This window comes from Hippopotamus amphibius, chromosome 12 (assembly GCF_030028045.1).
Source record: "Hippopotamus amphibius kiboko isolate mHipAmp2 chromosome 12, mHipAmp2.hap2, whole genome shotgun sequence".
Taxonomy (NCBI): Eukaryota; Metazoa; Chordata; class Mammalia; order Artiodactyla; family Hippopotamidae; genus Hippopotamus; species Hippopotamus amphibius.
In genome coordinates, this window is record NC_080197.1 from 18,409,416 (window position 1) to 18,425,460 (window position 16,045).

Here is a 16,045-nt window from a genome sequence, read left to right on the forward strand (position 1 = left end):
TATATTATATATAATTTTGTTTTTCATGTTTCATAAGAGAAACTTTTTTTAAATAATTTTTTAATTTAATTTTTATTTTTTATTTATTTGCTGTGTTGGGTCTTTGTTGCTGTGCACCGGCTTTCTCTAGTTGTGGCGAGCAGGGGCATCCCTTTGTTGCGGTGTACGGGCTTCTCATTACAGTGGCTTCTCTTGTTGCAGAGCACAGGCTCTAGGCATGCGGGCCTCAGTAGTTGTGGCACACAGGCTTCAGTAGTTGTGGCACATGGGCTTAGTTACTCCATGGCATGTGGGATCTTCCTAGAACAGGGATCGAACCTGTGTCCCCTGCATTGGCAGGCAGATTCTTAACTGCTGCGCCACCAGGGAAGTCCCAAGAAACTTCTTAATGTAATGCAAAAATAATATGAACAAGAGTAATAAAATCCTAGGAATACAGTTTGTAAGAAATGAAAAAACAGTTTTAAGTGGGAGATATAAAAAGAAACATTAATGAATGAGGATTAATACAATATTACTGGTAGGAGGACTTGTTATAAAAAGGTGTCATTTTCCCCCCCAAAGAAGTGAAGAATGCAAGGGAAATAAAAATTCTGATGGAACATTTTTGGAGTTTTGTAAAATTATTCCAGTATTCTAAGAATACATGGGTAGTGATAGTCTAGAAAACTCTGCAAAAGAATGATGATATTTGAAAAGGACCCGTTCCACTGAATATTAAAACATGTTATATCAACACAACAGAGAGATACTGTTGGAATGGAAGCTATGACTCAATGAAATAGAGCAGAAAGCCAGCAACATATGCTAGAATATAAAATAATTTAATGTGGTAATAAAATGGCATTTTAAATCACTGGGGAAAGTTTTGACTGGTCAATTTATTGCCCTAAGAATATTGTAAAGAACTCTAGTTAGATTTCCACTTTGTACAATACATAAAATTAATCCCAGATGGATTAAAGTGTTAGGTTTAAAAAGAAAAAGATGGGAATAAAGCATGAAATAGAAAGCAGAAAATAGAGATGACTGTCTGATCTTGAGCGAGAAAGAGAATTTGCTCTGAGCTGGTATGAAAGGAGGAGCCCAGGTGACGGTCCTAGCTTGATATTCCCCATCCCAGCCTGCATCTGATAGACCCTTCTTGGTCAGCAGCACCAGCATCTCTCTGTTCAGCTCACCTTTCACCTCTTAAAGTATCTCCAAATTCCTGAAGAAGTTTCTCCTCCAGGACACTTTTGGTAGATGGTTTCACTCTCTCTTCTCAAGAAAATAGAGCCATTAGGACACCTTAACCCCCCTTTCCAGAGCACTTGCATATTTTATTCCTCTTCTCTTATCTCACAGAGGGAGGGATGCTTTCTTCCCACCCACCCTTGCCCCGGCATTTTCAGGCCCCTATTAATGTCAGTTGTTTCCTCTCTGTTCGCCATCCTTCTACCTCTTACGTCAATTTTGGATTTTTCCTGATTGCCTTTAATTATCTTATAACCTCTCCTATCTTTGGGATGGGGCAGCACTTTGGCTCCGTGTCTCATTCCTGCTCCTCCTTGCCTTCCTCTCCCCCTCACAGCCAAAATGTTTACTTGTCCCAATCCCTCACCTTCCACTCTCTTCTCCACCCCATAAAGGATGGCTAATGACACCAACGTTCTCCATGAATTACTCTCACTCAGCTCATAAGTAACCTTGAAGACACTACATTCATGAACAAATAGAAGGTTCTATCTTACTCATCAGCCACACCTGTCACTGTCCACCAATACCTTTTTGATCCTCCCTTAGCTGCTTCAATGGCAGCCCACCTTCCTGGTTTCCTGTCGCCTCTCTAAACACGGCTTCCCAGTTTCTGAGTTTCTTTGCTTTCCTTGTTAAGGTTGGAGTTCCTCTTGCCTTAGTCCTAGACTTGCTACTTTTGCTCTCCTCTGCACTCTTACTACAAGATCTATTCCCTCCACATGGTTTCAATGTCTAAGCATTGCTACCCACCCCCTGCCCCACTGCTACTCAGCATTGCCCCCTGGGTGTTCTGCACACTCGTCCAATGAACCATGACAGAACTGAGCTTGCCAGCTTCCTTTCCAAGACTAGTCATCCTCTAAGGCTCCCTTTCTATAGACAATCCTCTGATCAACCCCATTTGTGTAAAACAGAAGAACTGGGGTCGTCCTCAACACATCTCTTTCCTCCATCACCACCAAATCACATGAGCTTAGCTCTCCCAAATCCCCGACACAATCTCAATAATTCTCTTCTACACTAACCTTACCCTGGTGCAAGCTACCATCTTCTCTCCGCAGGATGGCCTTTCTCCTTCCACTCTTCCCCCCACAAAGCCATCCACTGCACTCCAGCACCCATCCTCCCCATGCTTGTCCTAGTAGCTTTTACTTATCCATCAACCCTAACTTGCTTTCCACTTATTATCATGATTTGCCAGGCTAGATTTTCTCTGCTGGTTATAATTCTTCCAACACCTTGTGTGTTTACCTCAAAGTCCTGATAACTTAAGAAAACTAATTATGAGTGCAATTAGTTATTTAATTTAGTCTCCCTTTCCAGAATACAAGCCTTATCAAGGATTTGACTACATCTTTCTTTGTCACTGGTGTATCTGTAATGTCTATCACCGAGTCCCTTGGTCATATTACGTGTTCAGTACATATTTGTGGAAAGGATGACTGGGTAAGGAAAAGCAGTAAGAGATCTGAATACTTAGAAGCTTCTGTATACCTAACAGATTTCAAAAGCAGAGGAAGAACTGACCAAAATTATGATAACCTATACAAAAAAGCTTAAGTCCTTAAAAACAGATTATGTCATAAGGCAACGATGAACATAAATGAAGAGCCTTGGAAGAAAATGAGCACAGGGTGTAGAGAGCATGTTCCGAAAAGAATCAGTGCAAATGGCCAATTAAACTGAAAAACAAGTCTGCGCTCTCCAGTATTCTAAAATAGATACACATACAAATGCTTGATCTTTTAAACAGTCATTGTTGGCATGGATTGGGAATCAGCATGTTCTTCTGTTTGCGGAGCCCAGAATGCTGCGAACTTTCTGTAAGGCAGTCTGGTAATATGTGTCAAAAGCCTTCAAGATAAAATAATTCATCTACTTTGGCCCAATAAATTAATTTCCAAGAATTTATCTTAGGGACATCAGCAGAGTTGCATGCAAACTCTTATTTGTAAGAATGCTCATTGCAGTGTTACTTATAAAGAATTCACACCAACTTTAACACCCAATAATGAAGGACTGGTGGCTATAATGGGGCATATCCTGCTCTAAGCAGCTATTAAAATGCATGGCCCCAAAGCACATTTAAGGATTTTTTTTAAACTGTGATTTGTTTAGCGATAAAAGAAGGTCACAACACAATACGCACAGTAGGAGTTTAGGTTTTGAAAATAAAATATGTATATGCATAGGCATATGAAAATACTGGAAAAATACCTCCAGTTACGGGGATTATGAGTGATTTTGTTCTTTTCTTTTTTAAAAAATGTTTTTTGTAGATTTTTAATATTCAACAAATTCTGTGTATCTTGTCTGTAATGAGAAAAACTAAATATGTTTTAATTTAACAATAGGGAACTGATTGCAACATGTGGCTATGGGTATATCTCGAGAGGCACAGCATGGTGATTAAGAGTATATGCTTTGAAGCTCACAGACAGGTGTTCATGTCCCTCTTTACAACTTGAGAGCCGTATGACCTTGAGCAAGTTATTTCATTCTCTTAGCCTCAGCTCCCTTATCAGCAGAAAGGAGATAATACATACTGGGCAGGAGAAATAATGTATGTAAAATTCTGATCAAAGAGTAAGCACTTAGTAAAAATACCTGCTTTTGTAATGCCAAAATATAAATAGAGTCCGTAATGACTTACATGAATTCACAGTCCTCTAGGGGGTTATGACAGGAAGTTTGGGGAATCATTATTTCATGGTTCATCATCTTCCAGACTGTCATAATGATAGTGGAATTCAGCAGGAGGATGCTGGCAGGAAGACTTCTCTGGGTGCGGAAACAGCCCAGGAAAGGTTTTGCTCATTAGGGCAAAATGCTGGCATAGGTCATTGACTCACCTATTCGTCCAACCAGCAAATTGTTATCATGTGTCAGGTGGCGGAGACTCAGCAGCGAGACAAATGAGCTGCCCTCTGGTTTGATTGAGGTTTCAAGGCACATAGTTGCTGGTGGATTCAGGGGTTAGGAAACTATGGAAGCACTTCCTGCAGTTGGAGAAAACTTGAGAGGTTTAGGGAAATGAAGTTCACGTTGCATTCCTCAAGTACCAGTCCTAAGGCAGGAGTCTAATTCCAGAATCCTACCTGCTGGCAGGGCTGGGACCTACATGTGTCCTCTTTACCCTGGTCAGTTTTAGCTCCAGAACAGATTTGCTCAGAGTCTACAGATGAGAAGCCACTGACCTTCTACGAAAATGGTTAGCAAACTATGGCCCGTGGGTCAATGCCAGCCCTTGCCTGTTTCTAGAAATAAGGTTTTCTTGGAAACAGAAACGCCCACTTGTTCATCGATTGTCTACGACTGTTTCTGTGCTACAAGTGCCAAAACTGAGCAGTTATAACAGGGACTGTATGGCCCACAAAGCCTAAGATATTTATTATCTGACCTTTTACAGGATAATTTTGCCAGCTCCCATTCTAGGTCAAAGAGGCTAGAGAAATGAGATGGACGGTGACATCAAGTTACTAATTTTTTCCTTCTGTAGTTCCAGGAGCTGTTCCTCTAGAATCCATCCAAGGGGGGCCCTTTGAGGAGAAGATCTACATCCAGTGGAAACCTCCCAATGAGACCAATGGGGTCATCACGCTCTATGAGGTAAGGAGGCCCTTTTGGCTGTATCACTTGGCTTGGCTTTATTCAGTTGACTTCAGCCTGAAGTTGGCAAATACCTGCTGTGTGCAGAGCTCCATCAAGGGCACAAAGGTGAGTGAGACACAACTTACCAGAAGGTTTCTGATAATACAGTGTGAATAAAACACAAGGGCGTCAATTGAGCTGTCTTGATAGCCCCAGTGACAAAGAAAATTGGGCATAGCATTGAAGGGATTATCGATGTCTTCAACAAAGAAGTCAGCACTCAAGGAGTCAGGTTGTCCTGGCACAGCTGAGCAGATCCAAGCCTGGCAAACAGTAGTCACAGTTCCTCTGGAAAATCACAACATTCACATGACACTCATGGTACCCATATCAGTGCCTGGGCTTCCAAAAGGATCCCAGTGTCATTCTATAACCCAGGGGCACATGATTCTTGAGCTTTAATGTTGCTCTATGGCCAAAGCATATTGTATTGTCACCCAGGCGATGGTGCTGAAAGCCCTTCTCCCAGGATTAGCAAGGTCTTATATCAGATACGGAGCAGAATGTCCTTGAATGGGAATGCTCCCATCAAGCCAACAAAATGTAGCTTTCCTGAAAACTTTCAAAATTGGAACAAATGGTTTAGAAGCTCATTGCAAAGCGAAAGCAAACAAACAGTAAAACTTCAGTAAGGCTGATATATGTAAATGCTAATATTGGGATATGGGCAAGATTGACTTTCTTCCCACCCCTGTGTTCGGGGACACCACAAGTTGGTTGATACGGGTTATAAGAAAACGCAGCAATGCCGAGGAAAGGGCATGGAAGCTGAAGCTAGAAGGATGGCGTCTGGTATCCTAGTAGTTCTACCACCATATTTAGAAGGTCCTTCCTCTCTTCAAGCCTCAGTTTTCTCATCTGTAAAATGGGGGAAGTTAATTGTTGCTTCAGGGTTTCTCTAGGGAGTCTGAGGAGGGGGAAGATGAGGAGCATCCCAGGCTGAAATGCACTGTAAGCTTGTGGAGGGACTAAAGACTCTGCATGCTCATGCAGAAAGGTACACCTGTCAGGAGTGAGCTTGGGGAAGAATATCCTCGCCATAAGGGAGGATGAGCTCTGGGGAGGAAAGTCAAGGAGTATTGATGAGGAAGAAATATTCAGGGTGAATCTGATGGACACAGAAATTCTCTAGAGAGACCTGGACAGACTTCAGAGCTCTCTAAGGGAAGAGAAAACTGTCTATCATGTATAGGGTACTGGAGAAAACACCTTAAGGAAACATCTTATTTCACTCCATCCAGCATTCCTCAGAGGCAGAGCTGTCTGACATCTCCATCTTGGACCACAGGCTTGGGAGAAGCATCCTTCCCAGGGATGCTGCTAAAGGAGAGGAGGTACTCATACTGATAGAGCTTTCCTGTGACACACTCAAAACCTTATCAGGGAAGAGAGGGACTGGAAACTCAACTGAAACAAAACCCAGTCATTTAAAGGCTACACGCTGTTCTTTGTAAAGCACAGACCATGATCCTACACACTCACATACGCACAGATGAGATAGATGTCTACCACCTGGTCTTTGTTAAGGCAGAGGGAAAGGACCCAGGACTTAGAGGGTTAAGTTGCTTGGTGTTGTTATATAAATGGCTCTCAGTGCCAGATGTTGAAGACTTTTGGAATTCACAGACCAGTAACATTTCAAATGGTTTGGGGGAATGAACACAGAGTACTTCACCATCTTTGATTAACATCGTTTCATAAAAGACAATTTCAAAAATATAGAAAGGACAATCTCAAAATAAAAGGCAGTCCTTTAAATTGAATAAGTTTAGCTTTATGGATAACTCATGACATTCTCATTTTTTCTCATTTTTCCTTGAGTTGAGGACAGCTCTGGCATGAAAAGACCCTGGTTCTTGTACCTACCTGCATTTGGAAACCACTGGTCTAGGCCATGTCGCAGGTAGAGTCCTAGCTCTACACAGATTTCTTCTGCAAGAGCAGTATCCCTCTTGCTCTAATAGGATTATGCACTGGGCTGGGCTAGGAAACCCTTGATTGTGATTCCACAATAAGAAGAAAGAAATAGATGGGCAGAGAACAAGAGTGCAAACATCACTGTGAGTTAGACACACTGTTTGAGCAATAGCTCCCTGAAGATGTTACTGAACTCAGGTCCAGCTGCTCGCTGCTCGAAAGCCAACACTCAAGAGACAAACATCGGTTGGAAAGGAAAGCGTGCTTTATTCAGGAGGCCAGCAACCTGGGGAGAAGGCAGACTCGTGTCCAAAAGCCAACTCTCCGCTGCCAATCAGGGGGCCAGAGCTTTTAAAGGGGAGGTTGCAGGTGTGTATAGGCGGAAGGAGGGGGTTATGTGCAGGAAAGTACAGTGAGCTCTGACAGTCACCTTTGAATTGGTCCTGGGGTGGTCTGATCAACATCATATTGATCGTTTTAAGTGTAGTTAATCTTCAGTTCCAGGGTCGGTTTGTTTCCATTTCCTTGAAATTAGTTCTCAGAATTGTGTCAGGTGGAGCAGCTTATGTCATGGTTACAGTCTGGTCATCGTGTAGTTAACTTCTTCCACGTGGGGAGTGTTTCAGACTCTGCAAAATAGCTCAACGAATGTGGCTCAGAGCATTCCCTGTAGCCCTTGAGGAAGACCTAAAGGTCCTTGACTTTGCTTAATGGCTAACCAATTATTACTTTGTCATCTTCGACTGCTTTCCTTTGTTTCTGCATTCCCTCACGTCTCTGATTAAATTTACTCTTAGGCTAAAATTTTTCTACAGACAAGAGGCAGGCGGAGGACGTGGGAGGGTGGGGTGTTCTGTCCTGAGAAGGCCCCATCGGGTCCTGCTCTGTTCCAAAGGCGGGCCCATATAGGGTACACTGTGTGGCGCTCCCGGCACACAGGTGCACACGGTTAGGACAATGCACCCTGCTCCCTGCTCTGTGAACCCAGTGCCATGTGGGTGTTCAAAGAGCAGTGCTAGGATGTTGGCTCTTCCATGAGAGACTCTACTGGAAACAGCTGCGGTGAGACCCCTTCAGGTAGTTTCTTGTCTGCTCCTTGGGCTGCACTACAGAGAACCAGAGCTAGAAGGCTGCCGCTGTCTGACTTGTTTGAGAGTTTGAGGTTACCTTGTGGGAATATGGCCACATTCTTGGATGACACTGTGAAGGGACCTGGGGAGGTCATGGGCTTAGGCCTTGTATTTTGACCATAAACGTGGCTGTGACCATGTGTGTCACAAGCCAGCGAGGACTCGGAAGGTAAGAATGTTGACTTTTGAGTTCAGGCAGCCTAGATCTGAATCCTAGCTCTGCCACTTCCTTGCTGTGTACCCTTGGGCACAGTAAGTAACTGCTTGTTTGTATTTATTAATAGGTATAAATATATGTTTAGTACTGTGTTTGGCATTTAGAAGTAGCACTGATAAATGTCAGCTCTTATCATTACATAAAGATGAGGCAGTTGAGACTTGGAGAGGTAAGATGTGAAGACCAAGGTTATATAACTCACGGGTCCTGAATTCAAGGGCAGATGTCTTGCCCCTTATTCAGTGTGGTCTGTGGACCAACAGCATTGGCTCTACCTGGGAGCTGGTTAGAAATACAGCATCTCAGACCCCACCAGACTTCCTGAATCAGAGTCTTCATTTTAACAAGATCCCTGGGTGATTCACATGGGCATTAACGTTTGAGAAGCACTGCTCTAGACTGCAGTATTCTTTAGAAAGTTTCAGCAACTGATAAGAGAGTGTGTCCTGAGCAGAGAGGTGGGGGGGTCTCCTCCACGCTGGGCTCAGCCTAATCCTGCCTCAGTAAGCAGGAGACCTTGCTTTTAAAGACATTTATAACAGAATACGTGTTTATGAGGCAATTTCCAAATTTAATTAGATGAAACCAATTTGATTTTTAAAATTAGGTTCTGGTTGTAATTTCTAGAGAGAAATCCATACATTACAAATCACCCTCTTCTGATCTCAAAAAGTATATTTTGTGGCAAAGAAAAATCAGACAAATGGAAGAGAAATCCAGGATTGTGTATGCTTTCCTGTGTACAGCCTTGGACTCAGCAAAGTCAAAAGCCAAAAAAAAGGAGGGAGTGAGGAAGAGTTAGGACTTTATAAATATTGTAAAACTTGTTAAACACAGCAGGTCTATGTAGTATGTCATATGTTAAGATTAAATTCCCTTCCCCATGGGTTCAAGTCATAACCTCTGGGCCCACCCTTAGACAGTTCTGCCCTCCAAAGTCAGAGTGGCTTTGATTATATCACATTTAGTCTCAAGGCTTCAGTTCCCTCTTTGCAAAATGAAGGTGTCAGACTGTTCCAGGGTGCTACTGGGTGAAAATCAAGAGAAAAATAAATCCATGCCGATCCCACAGAACCAAAGGTTTACGCCTTATCTTGGCGTTGCTCTGCTAGTTGAAGCCTTGCCTGTGGCCAGAGACTTCAAAGGCAAAGCAGTAATGACACTTGAAGGAAAACAGCTAGTGCAAAGGCCCTGCAATAGGAATGACTCTGGCCTGTTTGACAAATACGAAAGAGGTCAGTGACTGAAGTCTTGTGAGCATGGAGGCCAGTGATGGGCCATGTGGGGAGGGGGTGGGCAGGATCAGGTTATGCAAGGCTTCTAGAGTTTGTGCTTTGTCCTGAGAGGAACAGAACACCCTAGGAGGATTTTAAGCAGAGGAATGAAGGAATCAGATTTACAGTCTTAGAAGATTACCTGGCTGCTGTATGGCTGGTGGCTATGGGTGTATAAGCATCTCAGGGACACCTGGAAAATGTGCCAGGAAGCAAGGACAATTAACTCATCTATGATATTGCAATGAGGGCTCAACTATTTATTGGAAGCCCTCGCATCTACGTGGAAGAGTTGAAAACATCGTCACATCTGCCTCTTCCTTGCTGCCTCTTTATGGACTTTGATACCTTTCTTTCAGTCAGGATTTCTTATCTTGAGGATCTCCCTGGAGCCGTAGACTGTTAGATTCTGGCCTCCCACCCCTAAAGGTTGGGAGTCTAGTCCTGACCCTAATGCCGCCCCAGGGCTGTGAAATGGCCTGATTCTCCAGCAGCCACAACCTCTCTCCCTGCGCACTGAAGCGGGAGCCCACTGAAGCCAGCCTCGCCCCTGCTGCAAGAGGAAGTCTCAGGACGCGTAGACCACAGCCTCAGATCTTCGGGGATTTGTGCTTTAGTGGAGATGCACGGTGCACTTCTGTGCTCACTTCCCCAGCAGGGTGACAGACAGTGCATGGAGAGAGGTCATGTCAAAGGCCTCGTGTCTACCCACAGCAGATCAGCGTCACCTGAGAGCAGGTCAGACACGCCGCATCTCAGGCCCCAACTCAGACCCACTGAATCAGAGTCTGTGTTTTACCAAGGTGATTCACACGCACATGAACGTGGGAGAAGCACTGGTGTAAGACACATCCTCAAAGGTCCTAAGCTGGCTCTGGAAAGCTCTGCTTGACGCAAACACTACAGTCCTGGGATGATAATGTGGGCGCTACATGAACTGAGGGATATCTCTGCTCACGTGGGGTCCAAAGAGCTGAGGGTTTTCACCAGGGATGTGGAAAGTATGCTGTGTGCATAGCGTCTTCAGGAGCCCTGCTTGGGTTTGATGAGACAGCAGGGTGCCCCAGTCGGGGCCTGTGTGTGAAGAGGGTTGGCATGGCCCCTTCCACTCTGACTCTGCTCTTGTGAACAACAGAACTCCCTAAAAGCAGACCAGGCAACTGCAGACCGGCACGCACAGCCCGAACGTGGTCACAGGGGAAGCAATCCAGCCCAACAGTTGCCTAGAAAACTCCTCAATAAAATCATCGAGAGACAAGCTGTTCAGAGTTCATGAAAAACAGTAATCAATATGTGTTTCAATTCAGTTAATTGTTCTCGTCTGTGTCCAAAAATAAATATCACACAGTGTGAGGGAACTGGGCAAGAAGATGTCACACTGGCAACTGGGTTAACGACGTGTGAAAATATTTAAAATTCAGACATGTGAAGCTTCCCAGTAAGCCTTTATGTTTAGCAGTCAAAATCACCAAGTTTCTAATTACAGTGTATAAATCTGAGAAGCTTAAAGGGAATGAGAGGACCCTAATGAGGCAGGAATGGGTATCTTGATTATGCTAGAGTTGATTGACATTTATCTTGCAAGCTATTCTAGGCGCCTGGTGTTCAGAGTTAAATAAAACATAGACTTCGCCTCAGTCAAACAAGACGGCATTCCTGTGCAGAAGCCCTTTTACAAGGTTGGATAGGTCAGAGGGTCGTCAATATTTTTCCAGCATATAGACGGTTGCATTTGATCTGAACAAAAAGCATGGGCCCCAGGAATCAGCATTCCATCAGAGTGCATTGCAGGAAGGCCGGGCATGTGTTCTGAGCCAGAGAGGAGTTTTGCACAGGACTGGGGCAGACACGCATTGATGGAGAGAGGGGTCGGCTGTGTGGATGAGCTCAGAGCAGGCTCTCAGAGAGAGAGGCCAGGGCAGGTACTGGCTCCTTCTGGATGTTCATCCTCTTCCTTTCTTTTGACTTGGCTGCAGTGTCCTCTCAGGGCTCACTCACCCCAGACATGCTCATGGCTCCAGTCCACAGAGGATCAGTAGGGAGGATGGAGTGTGGTCCTTGATGGGCATGAGATAGTAGAGGCAGGAAGTGACTAGCACAGCCCAAAGCAAGAATTTGCATAATTCAAGCTGGATCTACGTTAATTATGATATACAATTTGCATAACGCAGGCGGCTAGTGGGTGTAACACGAACCAGGCTGGTAACTAGGAAAAAAGCCCTTATTTCTTTTGAATTGTTTAAGCCAGAAGTATAGGAATCATCCATTCCTCCCCATCTGCCACACATCAGATGCTCTAGAAAGTTCCACCCAAGTCAGGTCATGCGATCCCACCTCCACCACCACAGAGTTCTGAGTACTCATCTGATACCTGGACCACTTCCGAACCTCCCTGCCCATCCGCCATCCACTCGTCCCCTATTCCACTTCCCCACATTGCAGCCGCACAGAGCATCTTGAAAGATAAATTCAGTCATGTTAGTTCCCTGCTTTGGCTTTTCTGAACTTTAGAGCCCTGGATGATCTGGCCCCTCTCACTTCATCTCCTGCCTCTCTTCCCACTGTTTCCATATACCAGCCCCTTTAGCTTTCTAACACTTTATCAAGCTCATCCAGTTCTTTACAGTCCAAGTGACTTTGTGAATGTCGTCTCTTCTACCTATAACACTTTTTTTTTAATATAATGTGTCTTAGTATTTGTGGGTTTTTTATTTTTTATTTTGAGCTCTTTATTGCAATATAATTGCATTACACTCTTGTACCAGCTTTTGAGGTACACCAAAGTAAATCAGCTGTATTTATACATATATCCCCATGTCCCCTCCCTCCCGCGACTCCCTCCCACCCTCCCTGTCCTAGCCCTCTAAGGCATCACCCATCATCGAGTTGATCTCCCTGTGTTATACAGCAACTTCCCACTAGCTATCTATTTTACGGTTGGTAGTGTATATATGCCAGTGCTACTCTCTCACTTCATCCCAGCTTCCCCTTCGCCATCCCCCCGAACCCCATGGTAAAAACTAAATATAGAACTACCTATAACACTTTTTACGTTTTATTTCTTGTGGCTGGTTCCTTCCTATTCTTTACCTCCAAGAGGATTTTTCCCTGTAGTGTCCACTTTATCCAGCAGTTTGCTTATTTCTGTCATACCATTTCCACAGTCTGCACTTATTTTGTTAGGGTGCTTTAGTATCATCTAGTCCCCTATTGGACTTTTAGCCCCATAAAGGTATGGGTCATGTGATGGTTATTTTATGTGTCAACTTGGCTGGACCATGGTGCCCAGATGTGAGGTCAAATGTTATTCTGGATGTTTTTGTGAGGGTGTTTTGGAATGAGATTAACATTTAAGCCAGTGGATTTGGAGTAAAGCAGATTGCCCTCCGTAGTGTGGGTGGGCCTCATCTAATCAGCTGAAGCTCAGAATAGAACAAAAGACTGAGCTCCCCTGAGCAAGATGGAATTCTGCCAACAGACGACCTTCAGAATTGAACTGTGACATTAGCTCGTCCCTGCTGCTCCAGCATGATGGCCTTTGGTCTTGAACTGATACTGGCCGTATTTATTTTTGCTTTTTAGTATGTCCTCAGGACCTAAAAGAAAAGTTTGCACATAGTATGTGCTCAATAAATATTCCTTGTATGAATGTGTGGATTTGTACTTTATCTTAATAAGGGGTAATGGTGAAATTTTGTCTAACAAGTTTAGTGGTTCTCAAGCCTGGCTGAAGATTAGAATCATACCTTGAGAGCCCCAAAACATATTATAAATACATAAGTAGGTGGATACATAAATAGATGAATGGTTGGATGGATGGATGGATGTTTAGGCACTGTTGTATTGCAAATAAGAATCTCTGGGGGCGAATTTATATCCATGTGTTTTTGTTTTGTTTTGTTTTGTTTTTTGTTTTCTTAAGTGCTTTGGGAAATTTTAGTGTACATCCAAGGTTGGGAAGAAGCATTACATAACATGAATCCAATCAGTCCACTCTGGTATGTTATCCTCGCTAAATACCTGCTAAATAAACACAGTCATGACTCTGGCTTTACCCTGCCTTCTTTTTCAGTCTTCTGGAATCAACATGGTCTGATGTTACACTACAGCCAACTCATTCATGCACACTCAGATGTTAGGCACTAATTATTTTAAGGCTCCAATTCAAGAAGCATTGGCTATTTTTCCCCAAGTTTGCTAAACAAAGAGTCTGTGGAATAATTGAAGACACATAAGGCCAGATCAGTCTGTCAATATCCCTTTGCATTTCACGAACAGCATTTTGCAGCTCCGATGTCAGAGTCCACCCTAGACTTTACCTTACACATACTTTCCCCTCTCCTTTTACAGTAGAAGTTAGTTCTGTTATTAGTGAGATTTTAAAAAAAAAAGGCATACGTACACACAAAGCTTCATAGATTTGTGCAGAAGCTTTTCTTCAGTCTTAGAAGTCAGAGCCTTGGGATGTCAAGGAGCTATTTTTCCTAACCCTCAACCCATCGCTCAACCTCCATAGCATGTTTCTCTTCCAGAGATTTGAAAAATGCAGGCATCCCTGGGTAGATGCCATACACAGGTCTGCTAGGCTGACAGGCCAGTTGACAGGTGTTTCAATAGAAACAGTTCTGGGTTGAAAAGAATGATTTCTGGCACTCTGAGTCTGGGAGGAAAGGAAGTTGCGTTCTGATGTGGATAAGTTGCATTTATGTAAGTGGGACCATTAGAGCTGCCTGTCATCCACTTGTAGCATACCAAGAATGCCTGTATATTTGCCTCAGGGTGTTTCTTTCTTTCTTTTTTTTATTACAACACGGGTGTTTGTGATGGAGCCAGGTAACGTGACAGTAGGAATCAACAGATGCATAGCACTTATTACCTGAGGAACAGCAAATCATGTTCCTCTGGCAATAAAAAGGTTTTCACAATAAACACTAATCATTTAGCTTAGTTGTAAGAAAACAGTAGAAGTTACTGCATGGAAAATATTCCAGCAGTGAGCACACAGGGATCAGTATATTCATCTTGGTGTATGTGTGTATAAGCACGTAGGTTTGTTAGTTTGTGTAGCTGTACTGTGACACATGTATGCACATGTGTATTTATGTGTTTGTTCACATGTGCGTGTAGAGCCTCTACCCTTGGCGTGTACCCGTATTCTCCATTGCATCCTTGGAATTGCTCAGTTTTTTTTGGAGAATTAACTATAGTAGATCCCAGAGGCACAGGGCTATGTCTGTTTTCTCCTTGCCTGGGGAAACTCCAGGTCACTTCCTATCCATGTCATAGGAATGTCTCAATGGGCTCCCAGCTGTTTCTCATGAACTTCTGCCCTAATGCCTCTCCAGAGCTTTAACTAAAGGAAAATTTTGAATAAAAAAAAAAAATCTGCAGGTTACATTTAATCCTGTGCATTTCCTACTGTCCTAGGAGAGTGGAGGGAGGGAAATGAAAAGGTAGTTATGCATTTGGCACAGCCAGGGCTCTCCTTCACATTCCTTACGTGGGAAGGAAACTGTGTTTTGATGCACTGTGCACCCAGGGGACTTTGTGAGGAGTGGCCTGACACACAGCCACGTGGCTAGTGATGGAACCCTTTCTTTGGCTACATGGTCCTTTCAATAAACTATGCCCAGAGGCGGTGTTTAAGCTGCTGAGTGTCTCTTTAAACATCAGAAGTTGTTCTCTTTTCATCTCAGATGTTTTACCTTGTTACCCCTGTTGGAATTCCACCTGGACAGAGCAGTGAGGCATGGATTTGCCTCTTTTAACTGGCTGGCTCTTTCTGTTTTTGTCAGAATAGCTGTTTGTTTGGGACTAAAAAATGAAGGGGGCTTGTGAGTGTTCATGTGTCATCAGGGCTTTTGGAGTCTTCATCCTGAAGTCTCTGGAGGCTGGAATTCAAATTCATGATTCAGAGATTGTTCCTTGTCCTCAGAATACAGCAAGTAGATTTCTTCCCCTCACTCTGATCCTTTTCTTTGGCTACTGTTTTTTTATTCTTCACCAGGAGAAGAGTAGTTTTTTAAACTTTACACCCGAGTATGGAACCTTGGCCTGTATCTTTACGGACTCAATGCACACATGCATACCACGTCTTTTTCAGAGCCCTTCAAAATATATGTCATAAAAATCGCCATTGTTTTCCTTTCTTGGTGTCCCTTTTATTTTATGCATTGTGTTAGCATACGTGTATCACTGCAGATCAAACAGTGAATTACGCTGTTAGGAAAGTTGTGATCAACGTTTGGTTTTCCATAGCCAAGTAATGCATTTGAGTGAGTCCCTTTCCCTACCTGGTCCTTGGTCTCTACATCTGTGACCTGGGAGAATTGGACTAATTAGATTCAAAGGATTCTTCCTGCTTTGACCTACTACTCAGGTGTCCAAAATTGAATTAATCTTACTTTGTTTCATAAAATACTTTCCTCATTGGTCTATGCATGACCCTTTTCATATTTATTCATTATTTCATTTTGCAATTACACACCAGCTACCAAGGCAACCAAAATTTTGACAATATCTTATGGACTTAAGATCCTCCTATCCCAACCTACTGACTGCTCCCACTAACCTGAATCTTATATACAGTTCCTTTGTATTTTATATAGCTTTACTCT

At 43.4% G+C, this 16,045-nt stretch overlaps 1 protein-coding gene across 1 annotated transcript in view; it reads left to right on the forward strand.

The window, feature by feature from the left end:
• Positions 1–16,045, forward strand: part of PTPRT (protein tyrosine phosphatase receptor type T) — a 1,046,874-nt gene that overhangs the window by 683,415 nt on the left and 347,414 nt on the right. The window contains exon 9 of the mRNA XM_057701613.1: positions 4,739–4,848. Coding sequence (XP_057557596.1) covers positions 4,739–4,848 — 110 coding nt within the window. The remainder of the gene's footprint in view (positions 1–4,738; positions 4,849–16,045) is intronic.